Source organism: Conger conger, chromosome 8 (genome assembly GCF_963514075.1).
Source record: "Conger conger chromosome 8, fConCon1.1, whole genome shotgun sequence".
NCBI classification, from domain to species: Eukaryota; Metazoa; Chordata; class Actinopteri; order Anguilliformes; family Congridae; genus Conger; species Conger conger.
The window spans coordinates 57,252,044-57,269,522 of NC_083767.1; the positions used below are offsets into that span (position 1 = coordinate 57,252,044).

At 40.9% G+C, this 17,479-nt stretch overlaps 3 protein-coding genes across 3 annotated transcripts in view; all 3 read left to right on the forward strand.

Moving 5' to 3' along the window:
- Positions 1-3,437, forward strand: part of LOC133134856 (cell adhesion molecule 4-like) — a 29,036-nt gene extending 25,599 nt beyond the window's left edge. Inside the window, exons 3-4 of the mRNA XM_061251361.1 lie at positions 667-806; positions 2,603-3,437. Of these exons, the coding sequence (XP_061107345.1) occupies positions 667-806; positions 2,603-2,665 (203 nt within the window). The 3' untranslated portion in view covers positions 2,666-3,437. The remainder of the gene's footprint in view (positions 1-666; positions 807-2,602) is intronic.
- A 5,496-nt stretch (positions 3,438-8,933) lies between these two features.
- On the forward strand, positions 8,934-9,987 carry LOC133135479 (protein S100-P-like). The gene is made up of 2 exons (XM_061252511.1): positions 8,934-9,123; positions 9,842-9,987. The coding sequence occupies exons 1-2, from the start codon at positions 8,986-8,988 to the stop codon at positions 9,980-9,982; spliced, it is 279 nt and encodes a 92-aa protein (XP_061108495.1). The 5' UTR covers positions 8,934-8,985; the 3' UTR covers positions 9,983-9,987.
- A 4,533-nt stretch (positions 9,988-14,520) lies between these two features.
- On the forward strand, positions 14,521-15,715 carry LOC133135480 (protein S100-P-like). Its single transcript, XM_061252512.1, has 2 exons — positions 14,521-14,707; positions 15,525-15,715. The coding sequence occupies exons 1-2, from the start codon at positions 14,570-14,572 to the stop codon at positions 15,663-15,665; spliced, it is 279 nt and encodes a 92-aa protein (XP_061108496.1). The 5' UTR covers positions 14,521-14,569; the 3' UTR covers positions 15,666-15,715.
- Positions 15,716-17,479: the final 1,764 nt, after the last annotated feature.

Consider the following 17,479-nt stretch of genomic DNA (forward strand, 5'->3'; position numbering starts at 1 on the left):
GGTAATGGTAATGGTTATGGTTAAGGTAAAGTAAGGTATGGTAATGGTTATGGTTATGGTTATGGTATGGTATGGTATGGTATGGTATGGTATGGTAATGGTTATGGTTATGGTTAAGGTAAAGTAAGGTATGGTAATGGTAATGGTAATGGTAATGGTAATGGTAATGGTTATGGTTATGGTTATGGTAATTGTAATGGTAATGGTTATGGTTATGGTTATGGTTATGGTATGGTAAGGGTAATGATTCAGGGCGGGCCAGGCACTTGCCTTTGTCACTATGCCTTTAACTGGTTCTGATAAGAACGACGTCCCCTCAGCTCTGGTGTGCCGATCGTTGGGTGCTGCACTGCTTTTCCCTGAGTGCTACCAGGGGTGTGCAGTGCAAACAGGGGTGCGACCACACCAACACATACATTTCTATGTCATTTTATCAACCAGAATACATTTTAGGTATGATTCCATGCCAAAGGAACTGTCATGATTAGTCATGGACTGCTGCAACATTGCAGCACTCGAAGGTAATGTGGTATAAGACTAGTTTAGTTATTCTTGCGTTATTAGTGCAAACTCCAGTATCTCCAAGCAATAATTATGTCCACTTAACGTTAACAAACATACTTCCTCTGTGTGTACATGGATGCACGTGTGTGTGTTTGTTCATAGAGCAAACCTCTGGCAAAGTAGGTATGGTCATACATGAAGGACCCCATGCAGAGGGAGAGGACTCAATGGAACAGGAGGGCGCGATGGCCTTGGTCGAGCATGAAGGTTCGAGCAGATCTTCCCAGGGCTCCACACAATGGGTGAGTCCTTTTGGGATCCCTGCCTTTCATCGCCAAACTGCTCCCCACCCCAGCTCACCCCCAGCTTAAGCAAGGATGTGGATTCTCATTTTGCAATGCATGGGAATTTGTGGAGGGTAGCACTGCCGCCTCACAGCAAGGAGGTCCTGGGTTCGAATCTTGGTCGGCCAGGACCTCTCTGTGTGGAGTTTGCATGTTCTCCCTGTGTTCGTGTGGGTTTCCTCTGGGTACTCCGGTTTCCTCCCACAGTCCAAAGACATGCAGGTTAGGCTGATTGGAGAGTCTAAATTCCCCGTGGGTATGAGTGTGTGAGTGAATGGTGTGTGTGCCCTGCGATGGACTGGCGACCTGTCCAGGGTGTATTCCTGCCTTTCGCCCAATGTATATTGGGATAGGCTCCAGCTCCCCTGTGACCCTGTTCAGGATAAGCGGGTTAAAGATGGATGGATGGATGGATGAATGGATGGATGGATGGGAATTTGTGGCGCTACAGTACGCTATAGTTCCTGCTTTTTGTTCCGCCCCATTGCATGCTTTGAAGTTAACTTCAACAAAGCAAATAATTTAATCCTTGCTCCAGTAACATCTGTTGACTGGCAATCTGCAATGTGTACAATGTGAGTTTGCACCCATGAAACCAAGACAGGGGATGGTATTTTATTCAATATATAAGTTACTATATACCAGGGGTGCGCAACTTCGGTCCTGGAGGGTCCACGAGCTGGCTTTAGTTCCAACTAATTACCTTACGTAGTTTTTCCTGAAAGCTCTATAAATTTTGTTGGTTCACTCCTGTACTTGAGCAGAGTAAAATTCTTTAGGATGTATACAGCTGTAGCTGCGTATACAAATGTCTGCCAAAGACATTATTTAGCTAATTAAATAATTTAGAGCAGAAGTTGGCACAAAATCCTGAAGCGGATCGGCCCTTGCTGTGCACCACTGCTGTATACGTATACAGTTATTGTCTATATCAGTGGTTCCCAGATCTCTCCCCTGCTATCCTCAGCCAGATCCAGGTATTTGATGAGTTCTCAAGCACACCTGATGTCATCTGAGTGGTCTCTATCTTTCAGTTAACAGCCAAGTCAGACACAAGAAAAGGTATTATATCGATTTGCAGGAAATCCTATATACCAGGGGTCAGCAACCCAGGTCCTGGAGAGCCACAGGGTGTGCTGGCTTTCGTTGTTACTTGGCATTAATTGATCAATGAAAGCCGTTGATTACACAGTTACGTAACTCACCTCACCTGGTTTCTTGGGTCTGAATCGGTTGGAGACCGAAAGCCAGCACACCCTGTGGCTCTCCAGGACCAGGGTTGCCGAACCCTGCTATATACAGATCAGATTGTACTTTAACTATACTCAGAAGTTATGAGGCAATTTAGTGTTCATTTTCAATGATGAATCGAAGACAAAACATCAAGAAAAAAATGCTAAAAACATTAAAATGCAAGGACCGGTTTTGGCTCTGCATTAACCTCTTCCATATTGTGGGTATGAAGGTAACAAAGGGCCAGTGTACATTTCTGCTGTGAGTGTTCAGTGTTCACCAGTTCAAAGGGCCTTTTTTAAGAAAAGTGGGTCAGGGCTTTTTTTTTTTTTTTTCATCATGCGTGTTTGCTGCACACGCGTGTGGTGTGGAAAAGGAGGCCGTTCTCAGAGCCGAGCGGGCCCTGCCGTGGTTCTGCTATGACGGACTTGTGGGCAGAAGGGCGGCCAGACCGGCCCTCTCTGCTCTGTGTGCGTGACGTGCTCCTGGCTGACTGTTCCTGTTTGTCTCCTCTGTCGCAGAGCACTGTCCCCGTGTACGAATCTTTCGACTACTTCGCCGTGCGGACCAGCGAGGACAGATGACATCGTTTCGCGAGGCCCGTTCTTTGCGTCAGACGTTTTTGTTTGGTCTTCGGGCAGTGGAAAAAAAGGGCCCCTTCTTCCGTTGTAAACACAACAGACAAATAACAGCAGGGTAGATATCCATCCTCTGTCTGCTCCGCTGGGGCCCAGGTAAATTCATTCAAGGCAATAATGTACATAATGATGCAATGACTGGACTATTTGGTACGAGACTTATATGTTTCACTCAGATGGTCTACAGCAGGGCTGTCGAACTCCAGTCCTGGAGGAGCCGCAGTGTCTGCTGGTTTTTGTGGTTTCCTTTCAATCAGCTGCCCAACTAAGGCCTTGAGAACAAGGTGTGTGGACTCTTTAGCCAGTGAAAGACCTTGAAATGTATCTCTCGTGCTGAAACACACCAAAAACCAGCAGACACTGCGGCCCTCCGGGACTGGAGTTTGATGCCCCTGGTCTACAGAGTTCCATGAATCCAGAAGCAGCCCCTTTATTCCAGAACCTTCAGCTCTCCTGGTCCTCAGATTGCCCACTCTATAGGAGCTTATTAATGATTCTGTTGGTCTCGTGCTGACACACTTCCTGTGTGGTTTGCTTATTCTGTGGTATTTCTATGCATTGTTTGTTCTCTTCTTGTCTTTTGATCATGCCTCATTCACAAGCATTTACAAGAACCTGCTAAAACAGTTTCAGAGATACGTATGTAAAGACGTTTAGCACAATGTCAAAACAACAGTTACATTATACTTTGAGCTAATAAAGTCAAAAAAGAAATGAAGTTGGAAACAATCATATTGTTTTTGATGTCATGTATCTGTCTGAGAAACCAACCAAAGCTGGTTATATGCAGAAACACTCGACCGACCAAGTTGTATAAATGTGTTATACAAACAGAAATGTGTGAGAAATTGACTTACCCTACCTTGTGTTCACACCCTCAAAGTCAACATCCTTCCTGCACCAGTGTGTGAGAAACTATAGAATTTGCAGACTCCTCATGATGTTTGCAATAAACCGCATGAAGTATTCAAGGAATGCCCGAATAATGCACAAGGTTCAAGCACATGGTCACCTACATTAATACAGTGAGCTCCAGAATTATTGGCGCCCCTGACTGGCAGTGCACAAAAAATACTTTCAAACAGTATAATTATTGAGAAACTCAAAAATATCAACATTTGAAAAATTCCAACATGTGAAAAATGTATAACTTGAATGTTGAGGTCAGATACAGCATTGGCATGTTTGGCATTGAAACAGACATGCATTAAAGGAGCAATTTTGTCTGACAATCTGGTTGCCTCTACCACAAAACTGAGACTTGGCTGTAGGTGGACTTTCCAGCAAGACAATGACGAAAAGCATACCTCAAAATCCACACAGAAATGGTTCTGTGGCAACAAAATCTATGTTCTGCAATGGCCATCTCAGGCCTCAATGCAATCAAAAACCTGTGGGCTGAACTGAAGAGGGCAGTTGATATACGCAAACACAAGTATGTGAATGATCTTGCCAGGATCTGCATAGAGCAATGGTCCAAAATCCCTCCAAATGTGTTCCTTAAGAGACTCCATGGTGTCACCCTTGCCAGAGGTGGATGCACCAAGTACTAAACCAGGGGTGCCAATACTTATTTAACCTTGTTTTTGGCCACAAATATTATTTATTATTTATTAAATTAATGTTTGATTTTGGTGGGTTCCATTGAAACATTTATTAAGTATTTTTCATATGCTGGCATTTTTTTGTTTATCTCAATAATTATATTGTTTATTTTCTAAAGCATTTTTTCTACATTTGCCAGTCAGGGGTGCCAATAATTCTGAAGTTCAGGGTATATCATACGTATCACGTAAGAGGTCTGGCAGGTTCAATACAAGAAACACGCCTGCCAATGGGGCTACACTTGACTTGTTTACAACTTAGCAGACGCTCTTTTCCAGTGCAACTTACACAGCTTACATTCTTCACATACAGTTGATATAGCTGGATATTTACAGAAGTACCTTGCCCAGGGGTATAAAAAGAAAGTTGTTCCCCACATGGGAATCAAACTATTATTTTACACTCCAGTATTTGCTTTAAACTCTTTGCGCACTAAAATAATTTCAGTCGACACATTGGTACCAATTGCAATGGTAATCACCTTATTGCAATGTGTCGACTGAAATTATTTTATTTTTACCTCCTCCTCGGATGCCAGAAAATCTAAACACAGAACAATATAATCTTCAGGGGTTATGTTTATTCCGCACCCAACTGTTTACTCTCTCACTCCTACTTGTTAATGCTAATGGCTTCCAGCCATTGCAGGACTTGCAGAAATGCTGAAAACAGATGCAAGCCGAGAAGAGGCTGAACGACACAGAAAGCGTGGCGTTGAGCAAGCTCTGATTGTCATAGGTCAACGGCAGGAAGTGGAAACAATGTGAAAGAAACTCATGAGACTGCTGCGGTTGATGCTTACTGCTCGCTGAAACTCTGCTGTGCGTCGCTGCTGTCCGTCAGAACGGTGTTTTGGCGATAAAATAATTTCAAAAACACAAATGTACGCATCGACCGAAATGTTGTAGAAAATCGACCCACAAATATACGTTCGTCTGGTGTGGGAACAGGTGTTGCAAAACGACTTTCCCCCCCCCCGGTCCGCCCACCAAATGCCCACCCCAGGATATGACATTGTGGTAAGGCCACTGCCATATGAGTCATAACGGGCTGCAGGTTGTGGTTATCGCGAGCCATTAAACCATTAAGACCCGCCCACGCATGGGTCTTATTGCTGTCTTGGTAAATATACCGAGGGCCAGCAAAGCTCTCCTTATCATTACACTGGTGCCACAATCGCAGTCCTGCACTCTGATATGCTGGATGACTTTGTGGGCCACAGGTTAAGGAGGGGTAGGAGGACTGAATCAGAGGAGCTCTGCTGTAATTACTGCGGCTGACATGCCGTTGTAAAATCCAACTTCATTTTAGATTCCATATAATTAATTCCATATAAAATGGCAACAGATTTGGATATGCTGGATATACATTTTTGGCTCGCATATTTATTATGTTGGGTTGCATCAGTGCAACATCCTGTACCCTTTTGGGTGGGCACCGACTAGAATAGATGCCTGTGTAGTTGTGCTGCTAGTGAGCTCACATTGGTAACTGTCCCTGACTGACACTTTCACCATATCCGGGACTATGTCTGATACCTTGTGTGAGAAAAACTTAGAAAGTGCAAAAAGTCTCTCTGCTGGATCGGGGATAAATCACATTAAAATGACCATGTCTGCACACTGCTTAATGCAACTGCTAATGCTGCTAAAATACTAATTAGTGTAACACAGGAAGAGAAACAGGTTGTTTTGATCCTATAGGGTTACTTCTACATCAAGGTGTGGCTATGACAAAACACAGAACCACACCTTATGCCAGTTTTGTGTCGCCTAATGAAAATCCCTGTGGGATAAAAACATTGTCCTTTTTCTTGTCATGTGTTGTAATGAAAACATTTTTTTAAGCAGTGTGCAGACATTAAATGTGACTTGCAACGAGTATTGTGATTCCTATATAGAGTTGGTGCTGGCATGGTTAGGACGCGATTCTGGACTATGAGGTGCGTCACAATACCGAAGGCCAGTACTTTGAAACCAAGAGCCACGCGCTGTATGGTTCAGTGCCTATGAACAACGGCAGTTTCTGAGCCGCGGTGACGCAACAGGCTAAGATGCAGCGGACTTGCGGTTGCAGTTCGCTGCGGTTGCACACCGAGGACCGGGGTTTGATTCCCAGTCCTGCCTCGTTTGGCCAGCTAATTGGCTTGCTGCTCCAGAGGGAGGGACTTGGTAGGGTAAGCTGATCGCCGCACAATAAAGCACCTCGGGCGCCTCGGAATCACGGTCACGAGCATGAGACGAGACGGCTTGAAGAAGGCGTGTCGCTCTCCTTCGGGCCGCCAAGGGACGGGGTGTCGGCGGTATATCTAACACTAACTCTAATTGGATACCATTGGCTACGAATGCGGTACAAAAGGGGAAAAAACTAAACAAACAAAAATAACTGCAGTTACTTTAAAAGTAAAAATATCTGAGGCACGCACAGGACTGAAACACATTCTACCATCGAGAAAACCGTTTGAGAAAGGAGAAGTGAAAATTACTAACAAGAAATCTAGGCCGCAGGACCGATGTTGCAATTTATTTATTGCATGAATTTTGATGCGAGAAATGTCTGCCTCTTGCAGCAGGGTGGAGGGGTTTATGGGGAAAGGGATGTCAGGGGTTTTGTTTTTTTTTTGGTTTTGGCGTGCAGTGTAGACTGAAAGGAAAAGGAAAGGAAAGATTGTCATAATTTGTTACAAATACTATTCCTATAATAATAATAACTACTCATTGAGCTTGTGATATGAAATTATTTTATTCTTTATCTAAAGCTGGCCTTTTTAAATCTTATTTTATACCCAGCAATCAAACATATCAGAAATTTATATGAAACCCATCATTTTTTTGCTGCCACACCCAACATTGAATACATAAACTTTTAATTAAGACTGTTAAGAGTAAGACAAATATGAATAGGCTGTCAGCACTTGCCTTTGATGTGTAAACATAATTTGGGATAATATCCACACTCACATTGGTGAAATAGTAATGATGACTTTCACAAATCGAGCACTAGCCAGCATTATGACCCACTTTCAAATAGGCCCTGGTCCTTATCTTTGTTGTACAGGTAACAGTTGAAATTGTACTTCCCTCTAGGGGCTTTCAGCGCACTTATCCCTGGTTATGGGTGTGCACTTTGCACTTTGTTGTACGTCGCTCTGGATAAGAGCGTCTGCCAAATGCCATTAATGTAATGTAATGTAAAAATGCACTTGCAAGGTTGAAAGTGTCTGCCAAACAATTAAAAATGGTCATTTTTAAGTGATAAACTGCATTGTAGTAACAATGTGGTGGTAGGAAGTATATCCCACATGCTGTGACCAAATTGTGACCACAATGGTGAATTAGCACAAATAATTGTTACAATATTAACATTGGCTCAGATGGTAAGGTGGCAGTCGTCTGGCAGTTGGAGGTTTGCTGGTTCGATGCCGCCCTGGGTGTGTTAAAGTGTCCCTCAGCAAGACACCTAAGCCCCAAATGCTCCTAATGAGCTTGTTTGATGCCTTGAAAAGCAGCCAATCGCTGTTGCTGTGTGAGTGTGTGTATGACAAGCATAAATTGTCCAGTGCTTTGGATAAAGGCGCTATATAAATGCCAGCCATTAACAATATCCTCCTGTGACCTGGCAAAACAAAACGTTTTTAATGAACATTTTTGACATAGTATATTTTGGATGACAAAAGCATTTTTATTATTATTATTTTATTTATTTATTTATTTATATTATTTTTTTTAGATTAAGAGGTCTAAGGAGGATACATCAACTAATACTTTGATGATGTGGTAATATGATCAGTAGTTTCATTCTGATGCTTTTAATTAGGACTAGGACTGCACAATACACTCAATCTAAATTGCAGTAGTCAGCGTTGTTAAAATCAACATTTCTTCATACACACAGTTCATACTACACATCAAAAATAAATAATAAATTGTCAAAAATAAATTATTAAGGAGGTTTCACAGATAGGCCTGCTGCCCCAACCTGGTCTCACAATCCAACTGTAGCTATGCTACATACCCAAGCAATAATTACATAATACAATCATATGTCTCTCCAATTCATTTCAATTAAATTTTAATTGTGTTGTGTTTTTACAGATAACCTGTAAATAAAGTGAGGGAAAAAACATTAAAATGGCCAGCCCAGTGTGATATTTAAGCTAGAATCATTGGCAACAGAAGTGTAAATCTTCAAGAATCCATCTAGAACTTGTCTCGAAGAGAATTGGATGCCAACTACCAATATCTTATTTATCCAATAAAAATACATTTTGAGTCATCCAGGCCATTATGTCTTTAAGACAGGCCTCAAGTTTGGCAAGATGGGTAATTACGCTGGGTTTAACTGAAATACGAAGTGTCATCTGCATAGCAGCGGTAGTTAATGTGATGTTTAAATTGTTCCCAAGGGGGAGCAAATGCAAAGAAAATTAATTGCATAAAAATGGGAAGGTCCAGCTAACACACCTTACACACACAAACACACCTTGGCAGATCTCCCAGTGCTGCCCTACAGTGTTCACCCTCTGATGAAACTCCCCCCAGAACAATAGCCTGGCACACGTATATAAGAACTGTGCACGTCCACCGTCAACATCGTCCTACAAGTCGGCCGCCTTGTTCTCACGTCGGTCCTGCGTTCGTCTGTATCAGAAAACTGCAATCATGACCCAGCTGGAGACCGCCATGGCAATTCTCATGCAGACTTTCGACAAGTATGCAGGCGTCGAGGGGAACAAGTGCACACTGACCAAGTCTGAGCTGAAGACCATGATGGAGAAAGAGCTACCCGCCGTGATAAAGGTATGGAAGGCAATGTTTTTTATCAGTACGGCAGAGGTGCAAAATCCGGGTCTAGAAAGTAAAATCCAGGACTTTGTTCCAATTGCAATCTGGATTTGCTCATTAGAACAATTCTTCAGTCAGGGGGTAGAACCAATTAGTGAAATCAGCTGAATTTAATGGCTAGAATAGACACATGACAAGACTTTTACTTTCTGACCCCTGTACTTTCCACCACTGCAGAAGAGACATTGGGCAAATTGGTCCTGACCACATTACTGCAAGTCGTGGTTTTCTGGAAAAAAACACATTCTTTGTTGATAAAGCAATTGGCAGAATGTTTTAAGGGAAATAAAATGCACATAACTGGATAAAGTAAATAATTCGATATGAAGACTGCCATTCAATTGAATTGCAATTTTGTCAAGCTTTAAACAGACCCATTGTCATAAATAAGCCATAGAGTGAAATAGGAAAGGGCTACATTTTAAATGACAATACGCTGTCACACTGTTGCCATCGGATGTGTGTGCATGTAATCTGCAGTGCAGTCAATTGAATATTTCCTCTTGCTTTCTGGTTTTACAAATCGTGTTCCATCCCAGTTTTACATTACTTTACTGTATTGTCAAAGATACACAAAAGATTTCATGTAACTGCACAGAAAGTACCGGGCCCTGGGTCAGGGCCTTGAGGACCGTAGCAGACATTTTAAACGCTCATCCTCCATCCGTTTCAGAGTGCCAAGAACCCAGGTGACGTGGACAAGCTCATGAAGGCCCTGGACCACAACGGAGACTCGGAGGTGGACTTCAATGAGTTTGTCATCCTGGTTGCTGCCATGACCTGCGCAAGCCATGACCGCTGCCCCAAGAAGTGAACTGGACCCCCCCCCCCAAAAAAAAAATCCACAAAGGGGGTCATCCAAGGTCCTTTCAGTCACTCAAACCTGTACATCCATTCTACAGTTTGATACCTCGTACAGGCATTGTGGTAAATGTATTAAATGATGAAGCAATAGAGTGGACTGTGAAATAAAACATTTTAAGAGAACGTATGCTCCTCTTCTTGCTTGTTTGTGTAAAGACACCAGGAGTCAGGGGCTCAGGGGTACTCCAAGAAACAACAAGAAAGCACTGAAGCACAGCTCTCTCTCTCTCTCTTCTAGCTCTGGTTATACTCATATTATAATATAATTATGAAGGAGGTTTCACCTATAGGTTTGATACACATACAAGTGGAATGATTACATGCCAAAGTATTCATGTGAATATGTCACTTTGCTAATTAGCTCTAGCTAAGTACTTGTACAGTGTTTTCACCGAGTCACTGTCACAAAGATGGTTTACAATGGAAATACAAAAGACAATTGGGAAAAAAACACTCAAATGGGCAGCCTGGTGTAATAGTTAAGGCAGAAACCATGGTAACAGAAATGCTAATCTTCTAGAATCCATCTAGAATCAGTCTCTAAAAGATTTGGGGCCAACTACAAATATTTCAGTCTTATCTTTTCAATTAGAAGATATTTTTGGTCACCCAAACTTGAGGCCACCATTATGTCTTTACAGCCCTCAAGTTTGGCGAGATGGGTATCTTTGCTGGGTTTAACTGATATACAGTGTCATCTGCAAAGCAGTGCTGTCATACAAAGGCAAAAGGCGGTAACTTCATTTTTGGTCAAAAATGAGTTATTTTCATTTTTGTGACATTAAAGACATTATTTACCATGTGGACAAATATAATGCCTAAACTGTTTTTTTTTTGTGGGGTAAATAGGGGTGTCAATTTACAGCACCTACAAAAATCCCTAGAGAAGCCAAAGCAAACCACAGTCATTGAAGTTAATGTATTCTGCCTTTGTTTTGCTCTGGCCAAGTGGAGTTAATGTTTTGCTATGCTTAGGGGTTAGCCTACTTTATATTCCATTGGGAGGCTATCTGTCCTTAATGTTGAAGTAGGCAACACTTGGATGCACACATACAGCTCTTGGTAATTCATAAAGTTGAGTTAGACTATTATAGTTTTTTTACAATCACTTTGACACAAAACTCAAAATGGATAATCAAAATACATTTTTCTGAACTCAAAACACTTTTTTCAATTGCTTGGATACAATATACATAATCCAAAAATCATTTGATCACTGAGCTAAATCACTTGTTCACAATGACTCAACTTAACTTTCAAAGTATTAGCATTTCAAAATGAAATACACACATTTGAAAATACTGTCTTTTCATTCATTACAATGCATCTAACTACCAATGATCCAACTACTCAAAACGATAAGTAAGTGTAACATTACTCCTAAAGCATAGTTGATTGCTGTTACAACATTCCATGTTGAGATCATGAATGTTTTAGGATAAAGAAGTCTATTGAAACGAATTACTTTGGAACAGGATCAATTTTACCACATTATCATTGAATGTAATATTGCATCACCATCTTTTGTCACAGGGGTTTTCAACCTTTTTTGACGCACACGTTTGAGCTGGTGGTCAAATGAGTGATGATTGATTTGATATAGTGCTAAGAGCAGGAGTAAGGATGTGTACCCACCTGCAACAAGATAGTGACAACATGGAGCAGTCAGATGATCCATGTTAGACTAGAGATCAAGCAGTGAGAGGAGGAGGAAGAGGAGGTGGAGGTGGTCAATGAAATGGCAGACGACAAGTACTCCTCCAGAGAGGTGGCCTTGTTTCTCATCTTAGAGGTGGGGGGAGGGGGGGGGGTTGTCCTGGTCGAGGACAGTGTCTTTCACTGCAGTTCAGGATTTTTTCCCACTTTGTACCTATAATTTTGTTGCTATGATCACAGTTTTTTACACTTTTTCAAAACTACTAAATCATCGCGAACATGTCTCAAAGGAACAGCACCAGCCCTAGAATTTTTTGTGTCAATCATAGAACAATGGTCCAAAAAAAAAACTAACTAATGCACTATTTTCTGTTAGTGATTTTCATATTGGACTGTATAAATGTATAGTTTTTGGTGGTTCAGCCTGATTTTTTGTAAAAGCAATTAAAAAATCATTCAGTTTGGTCCACATACAGTGAAAAGTTCTAAAAAAGTTCTAAAAAGTATAAATGCTAGTTTGCAATTGTAAAAAAACAAACTGTGAAACAAACCCACAGTATGTTATAATTATATATATTTTTTACAGCATTCTGATTTTTTTAAATGATTCCACTCACTTCTACTGTTTCCACTATTCCCTTTATTTAGAACCACAAAAAGACCATATTGAAACATGTATCAGTATTTTCATGCTATAATAAAGTCTTGTAAAAACAACTAAACAGTTCATCTATAAGTATCTTTTGTGGTGTTATGTTCCTATAGTATTTCATGAAAAATGAAGAATTTGAAGTGCAAGATTTCTTCTAAGATATGAATGCACAATGCATGTTTTCAGTAGGTGCACGGGCTGAGTTTCAAGTGCTCACCATTTTGAGTGTTGTGTCTTTTTGAGTGTTGTGTCTCTTTGAAAATTGAGCACCAGCTTGTGAGATTAGGGTGGAAGTGATTGTATAGTTGTGCATGCATTCCCCTTATTATTAAAAGGCCCAATTGATTTCAGTTGGACATACTGTACAACATAACAATAGCAGCTTTTACTGATGCATCAAAAGCAAGCAATCCGTGTAATTTTAGTAGAAGGCATTTGCTGGATTATAGCATATTGCTTTGTATTGATATTGTTTTATTAAAGGGAGAAATGTGTGCAGGTTAAGGGATAGAAAAGATATTACCATTTTATTTTATTAGAGTATAGATATCAGTACTGTAGGTACTTATTATGCAGGTGGATAATGCACAGAAAGCTCCAAAAACATTAAAGAAGTTAATGTAAAAAAATACAAGGAATATCACAAAAATGCTAATAATAAATTATGCAGTTTCATGTTATATCATGATCAGAAATAAATATAAAAAAATTAAAATAATAATCATTATATTGCTTTTAATTGTGATCAGCAACTTGAAGTAAAAGATAAAAGGAGGTTATTGCTTTTAGCTTTGGTACAACCAAATATTTTTTAGATGCCATACAGAAGTCAGAATACAATAACTTCCAAATTAGGGACAAAGATCAACTCAGAGAGTAGAGGAAATATGCTGTAAAAATCAACTTATGAAAAGCCAACAAACCAGCACATGGGAAGTGAAGAAAGAACAAAGGACCCAGACCAGATCCTGTCGTGTCTAGGAAACGACAGAGTCCAAATCTCCAATTTGTCGAAAAACATCTTCACAAGGGAAAAGACACCACGGCAGCAAGCTGTTCAGGAAAATCAGACTTTATTTAGCACAAGTGCATAAAGCCGGACTAAAAACATGGACCCTGACTGCCATTTTTACACCCATTTTATACACAGTTACTCCTCCTATAACTCCACCTCCAACCTCATTCTGGCAAATCACCCACATTGTTCTTATCTTAACTCCTCCCACAACTCCTCCCACAACGTCATTGTGGCAAATCGCCAAAGGTCCTTATGCTCTGCCACCTCTGTACAAAGTTCAGGACACCCCCCGTCCTCACTTCATCCCGCACCTGCTCTTGGCAGAGTGGAAAACTACCAGACCTCATAAAGTTCTGGATGCCCCCCCTCTAACACACACGTCATCCATACACGTCACTCTGTATCGTTCCATATATGGGTCACTTTTCTGTCACGATCTTATGAATTTCAATTATCATTGAAAATATACAGACATACTAAACATTTGATTAATATTATCTTCTAATATTATTTTCTAATATACAGACATACTACAGGGTACATATCATACTTTAATATGGATATATTGATACACTTTTAGCATATATCGTCAAGCGTTTTGGAGGAACCAGCCTGCTCACTACGGTGGAGTCTGATTTTGACTTGTTTATCATGCTTTTAGGAGGGAGATCTTTTGTTCTGTGAATTTTCCCCTACAATCCTTGTGGTACGTCAAATTTACACCTGAGTGCTCGATGACTCACTATTTACTCTCACAAACTGAAAACTGCCAGAGAGATATGATTGAAACCATAGCAGAACTTGTCCGGCGAGATCAACTGATTTTTCCAACCTGCAGAGGAGATTACAGTGTTCTGTTGTATTACAGGCAGCACGTAGTTCTAGTAGGATGAGAAATACAACCACAATCCAGGGAGAAACAAATCATTTACTTATGAAGAGAGGAACCACAAGGCTTGTGACATTGCACAAAAGGTTTGGATGATAAAAATGAGACGGTCCAGCTAACACACCTTACACACACAAACACACCTTGGCAGATCTCCCAGTGCTGCCCTACAGTGTTCACCCTCTGATGAAACTCCCCCCAGAACAATAGCCTGGCACACGTATATAAGAACTGTGCACGTCCACCGTCAACATCGTCCTACAAGTCGGCCGCCTTGTTCTCACGTCGGTCCTGCGTTCGTCTGTATCAGAAAACTGCAATCATGACCCAGCTGGAGACCGCCATGGCAATTCTCATGCAGACTTTCGACAAGTATGCAGGCGTCGAGGGGAACAAGGGCACACTGACCAAGTCTGAGCTGAAGACCATGATGGAGAAAGAGCTACCCGCCTTGATAAAGGTACGGTAGGCAATGTTTTTTATCAGTACGGCAGAGGTGCAAAATCCGGGTCTAGAAAGTAAAATCCAGGACTCTGTTCCAATTGCAATCTGGATTTGCTAATTAGAACAATTCTTCAGTCAGTGGGTAGAACCAATTAGTGAAATCAGCTGAATTAATGGCTGGAGTTCATGGCTGGAAGAGACACATGACAAGACCTCTCCACCTGCTGACCACAACAGGCCTTTTAGTGACAGTTTCAGTGAGGTTGGAGCACTGTGGGTTACGCTTGTCTCTTCTACTGACTCAGTTTAACACCGGAGAGATAAGTAAAATACAGTTAGCACAGTTAATCCTCAATTATCAATGTTTTTTGCTTAAAAATGTATTTTCAAGTTATATTACTGCGTACATATTCTAGAAAACATTCTTTATTGATAAAGCAAATGGCAGCATGTTAAAGTGAAATAAAATGTGCATAATGAAAGCAAATACCTTGCAATGAAAAATGCTATTCACCTCAATTGCAATTCTGAAGAGCTTTTCACAGAGATACTGTCATAAATAAGCCATACAGGGAAATACTGCTACATTTTAAATGAGGATATGCTGTCACACTCTTGCTATTGGATGTGCGTGCATGTAATGTGTAGTGCAGTACATTTACTATTTATTTTTGCTTTCTGGTTTTACACATCATGTTCCATCCCAGTTTTACATTAATTTACTATATTGTCAAAGAAAACTTGTAATTGTACAGAAAGCTTGTACCGGGCTCTGGGTCAGGGCTTTGAGGACTGTAGCAGGTATTTAACTGCTCATCCTCCATCCGTTTCAGAATGCTAAGAGCCAGGTTGAGGTGGACAAGCTAATGAAGGCCCTGGACCACAATGGAGACTCGGAGGTGGACTTCAATGAGTTTATCATCCTGGTTGCTGCCATGACCTGCGCATGCCATGACCGCTGCCCCAAGAAATAAACAGGCCTCCCCCAAAACCCATGAAGGGAATATGTTTACATTGTGAAATGATTAAGTGATTGGACTGTGGAATAAAACATTTTTAATTGATGTTGTTTGGAGTGGACTGTGGAATAAAACATTTTTAATTGATGTTGTTTATGCTGCTTGCTTCCTTATTTAAAGACATCAGGAGTCAGGGGCACAGGGATGAAACTTTTCACTGGGTACTCCAAACAACAAGAAAGCACAGACCCAGTTATTATTTCCACTGGCTTCTATCTCTGATGGTACTTATAGCTAAGTAAACAATCCTCCTGTGCTCACACTGCACACTACACACCATGCAATTCTCAGAAACAGTAGATGTACCCTTATTTATGACCTAAGGTCCTGAGAGCAAGAAAGAGAGAGACAGAAAGTGAGACAGGGAGGGAGAGAGAAGGCATTTGAATTTGAGAGAGAAACATGAAAAAGAAAAAAGTAGATCTTTGTTTTTCACATGTTGCATTTTTATCAGTGGACCTTTTCATCTGTACACATGAACGACACGAGGAATGCTTCAGCATTGGCCACCAACATTGTAAAACTAATATCCGGGTTGTCTGTTAACGTAGTTGACTTAGCAAAACTTTAGCAAAACATTTTACTCGTCGGGTTACTCAAGCATATCACTTTCAACCCAGTGTAGGCTGCTGACTAATATGTCACGTGCTTAGTTGTATTAGGCACATCCAACTGTGTGCCAGTGCTGAAAGTTGACATCTTGAATGTCCCTTGCAGTGTATGTTTCAGCACAGTACTCTTTCATCTATAGTTTTTGAGATAAGAGACTCGTATCCCCTTCAGGAGATTTCCGGGGTTTACAGTTTTTTTACAATCACTTGGACACTAATTTCAGAACCTTGAGGTCATTTTTCAAAACTGTAGACACAAAACCCGAAACGGATAATCAAACTTTTTCAAAACTTTTTTCAATTACTTGGATACAATATACATAAACCAAAAACCATTTGTTGGCTGAACCAAATCACTTGTTCACAATGAACTTAATGTTCAAAGTATTAGCGTTTCAAAATGAAATACGCACATTACATTTGAAAATACTCTGTTTTCGTTCATCACAAAGCATCTAACTACCAATGTATCCAACCACTCAAGTACCTGCAACATTACTCCTAAAGCATAGTTTTATGGAAACAGATTACTTGCAACAACATTCCATGTTTAGATTATGAATGTTTTAGGATAAATAAGTCAATTGACACCAATTGGCTGAGGCGGTAAGAGCAGTCATCTGGCAGTGTGAGTGAATGGGAGAATGACAAGGTTTTGTTATTGAGCACAAGCTTGTGAGATTAGTGTGGAAGTGATTGCAAAAAACGAATATACATGCATGGGCACAAGTCTCTGATTCCTCCAACCGGTGAATTCTGCCCCCTTGTGGCCACATTGTGTCATTTCAACTCACAATTTAGTGATTATTTGTAAGCGCTTTTGTCAAACGTGACTTACAGGAGTGCATTTAAACATGGTAAGCAGCAAACACCACCTGAGCTAGAGATATGCAAAGCTATAATCAAATAAGCACCGCTGTAGGGTGCATGCCTGTGATCTCACCACTTGCAGTATGCTGCCAGTTTGATTCTAGGCTGGATTATTGTTTCGTTTCTATGCACCCCCTCACGAGTGACGCGACGGTGTAAAAGATTATGTATTATGTTAAACTTTCATAGGAAAAACACGGGATATAGTTCGGTGGAAACAGACTCGAAACAGATTAAATGAGCACCGGGAATTCAAAGTCTGGCCTCTGATTTAAACTTTTGCCAAAG

Bases quoted from the DNA above. Each gene is read 5' to 3' on its own strand.
- LOC133135480 (XM_061252512.1), top strand. From the start codon at position 14,570: ATGACCCAGCTGGAGACCGCCATGGCAATTCTCATGCAGACTTTCGAC. The intron at 14,708-15,524 runs GTACGGTAGGCA...CATCCGTTTCAG, and splicing joins AGCTACCCGCCTTGATAAAG to AATGCTAAGAGCCAGGTTGA.
- LOC133135479 (XM_061252511.1), top strand. From the start codon at position 8,986: ATGACCCAGCTGGAGACCGCCATGGCAATTCTCATGCAGACTTTCGAC. The intron at 9,124-9,841 runs GTATGGAAGGCA...CATCCGTTTCAG, and splicing joins AGCTACCCGCCGTGATAAAG to AGTGCCAAGAACCCAGGTGA.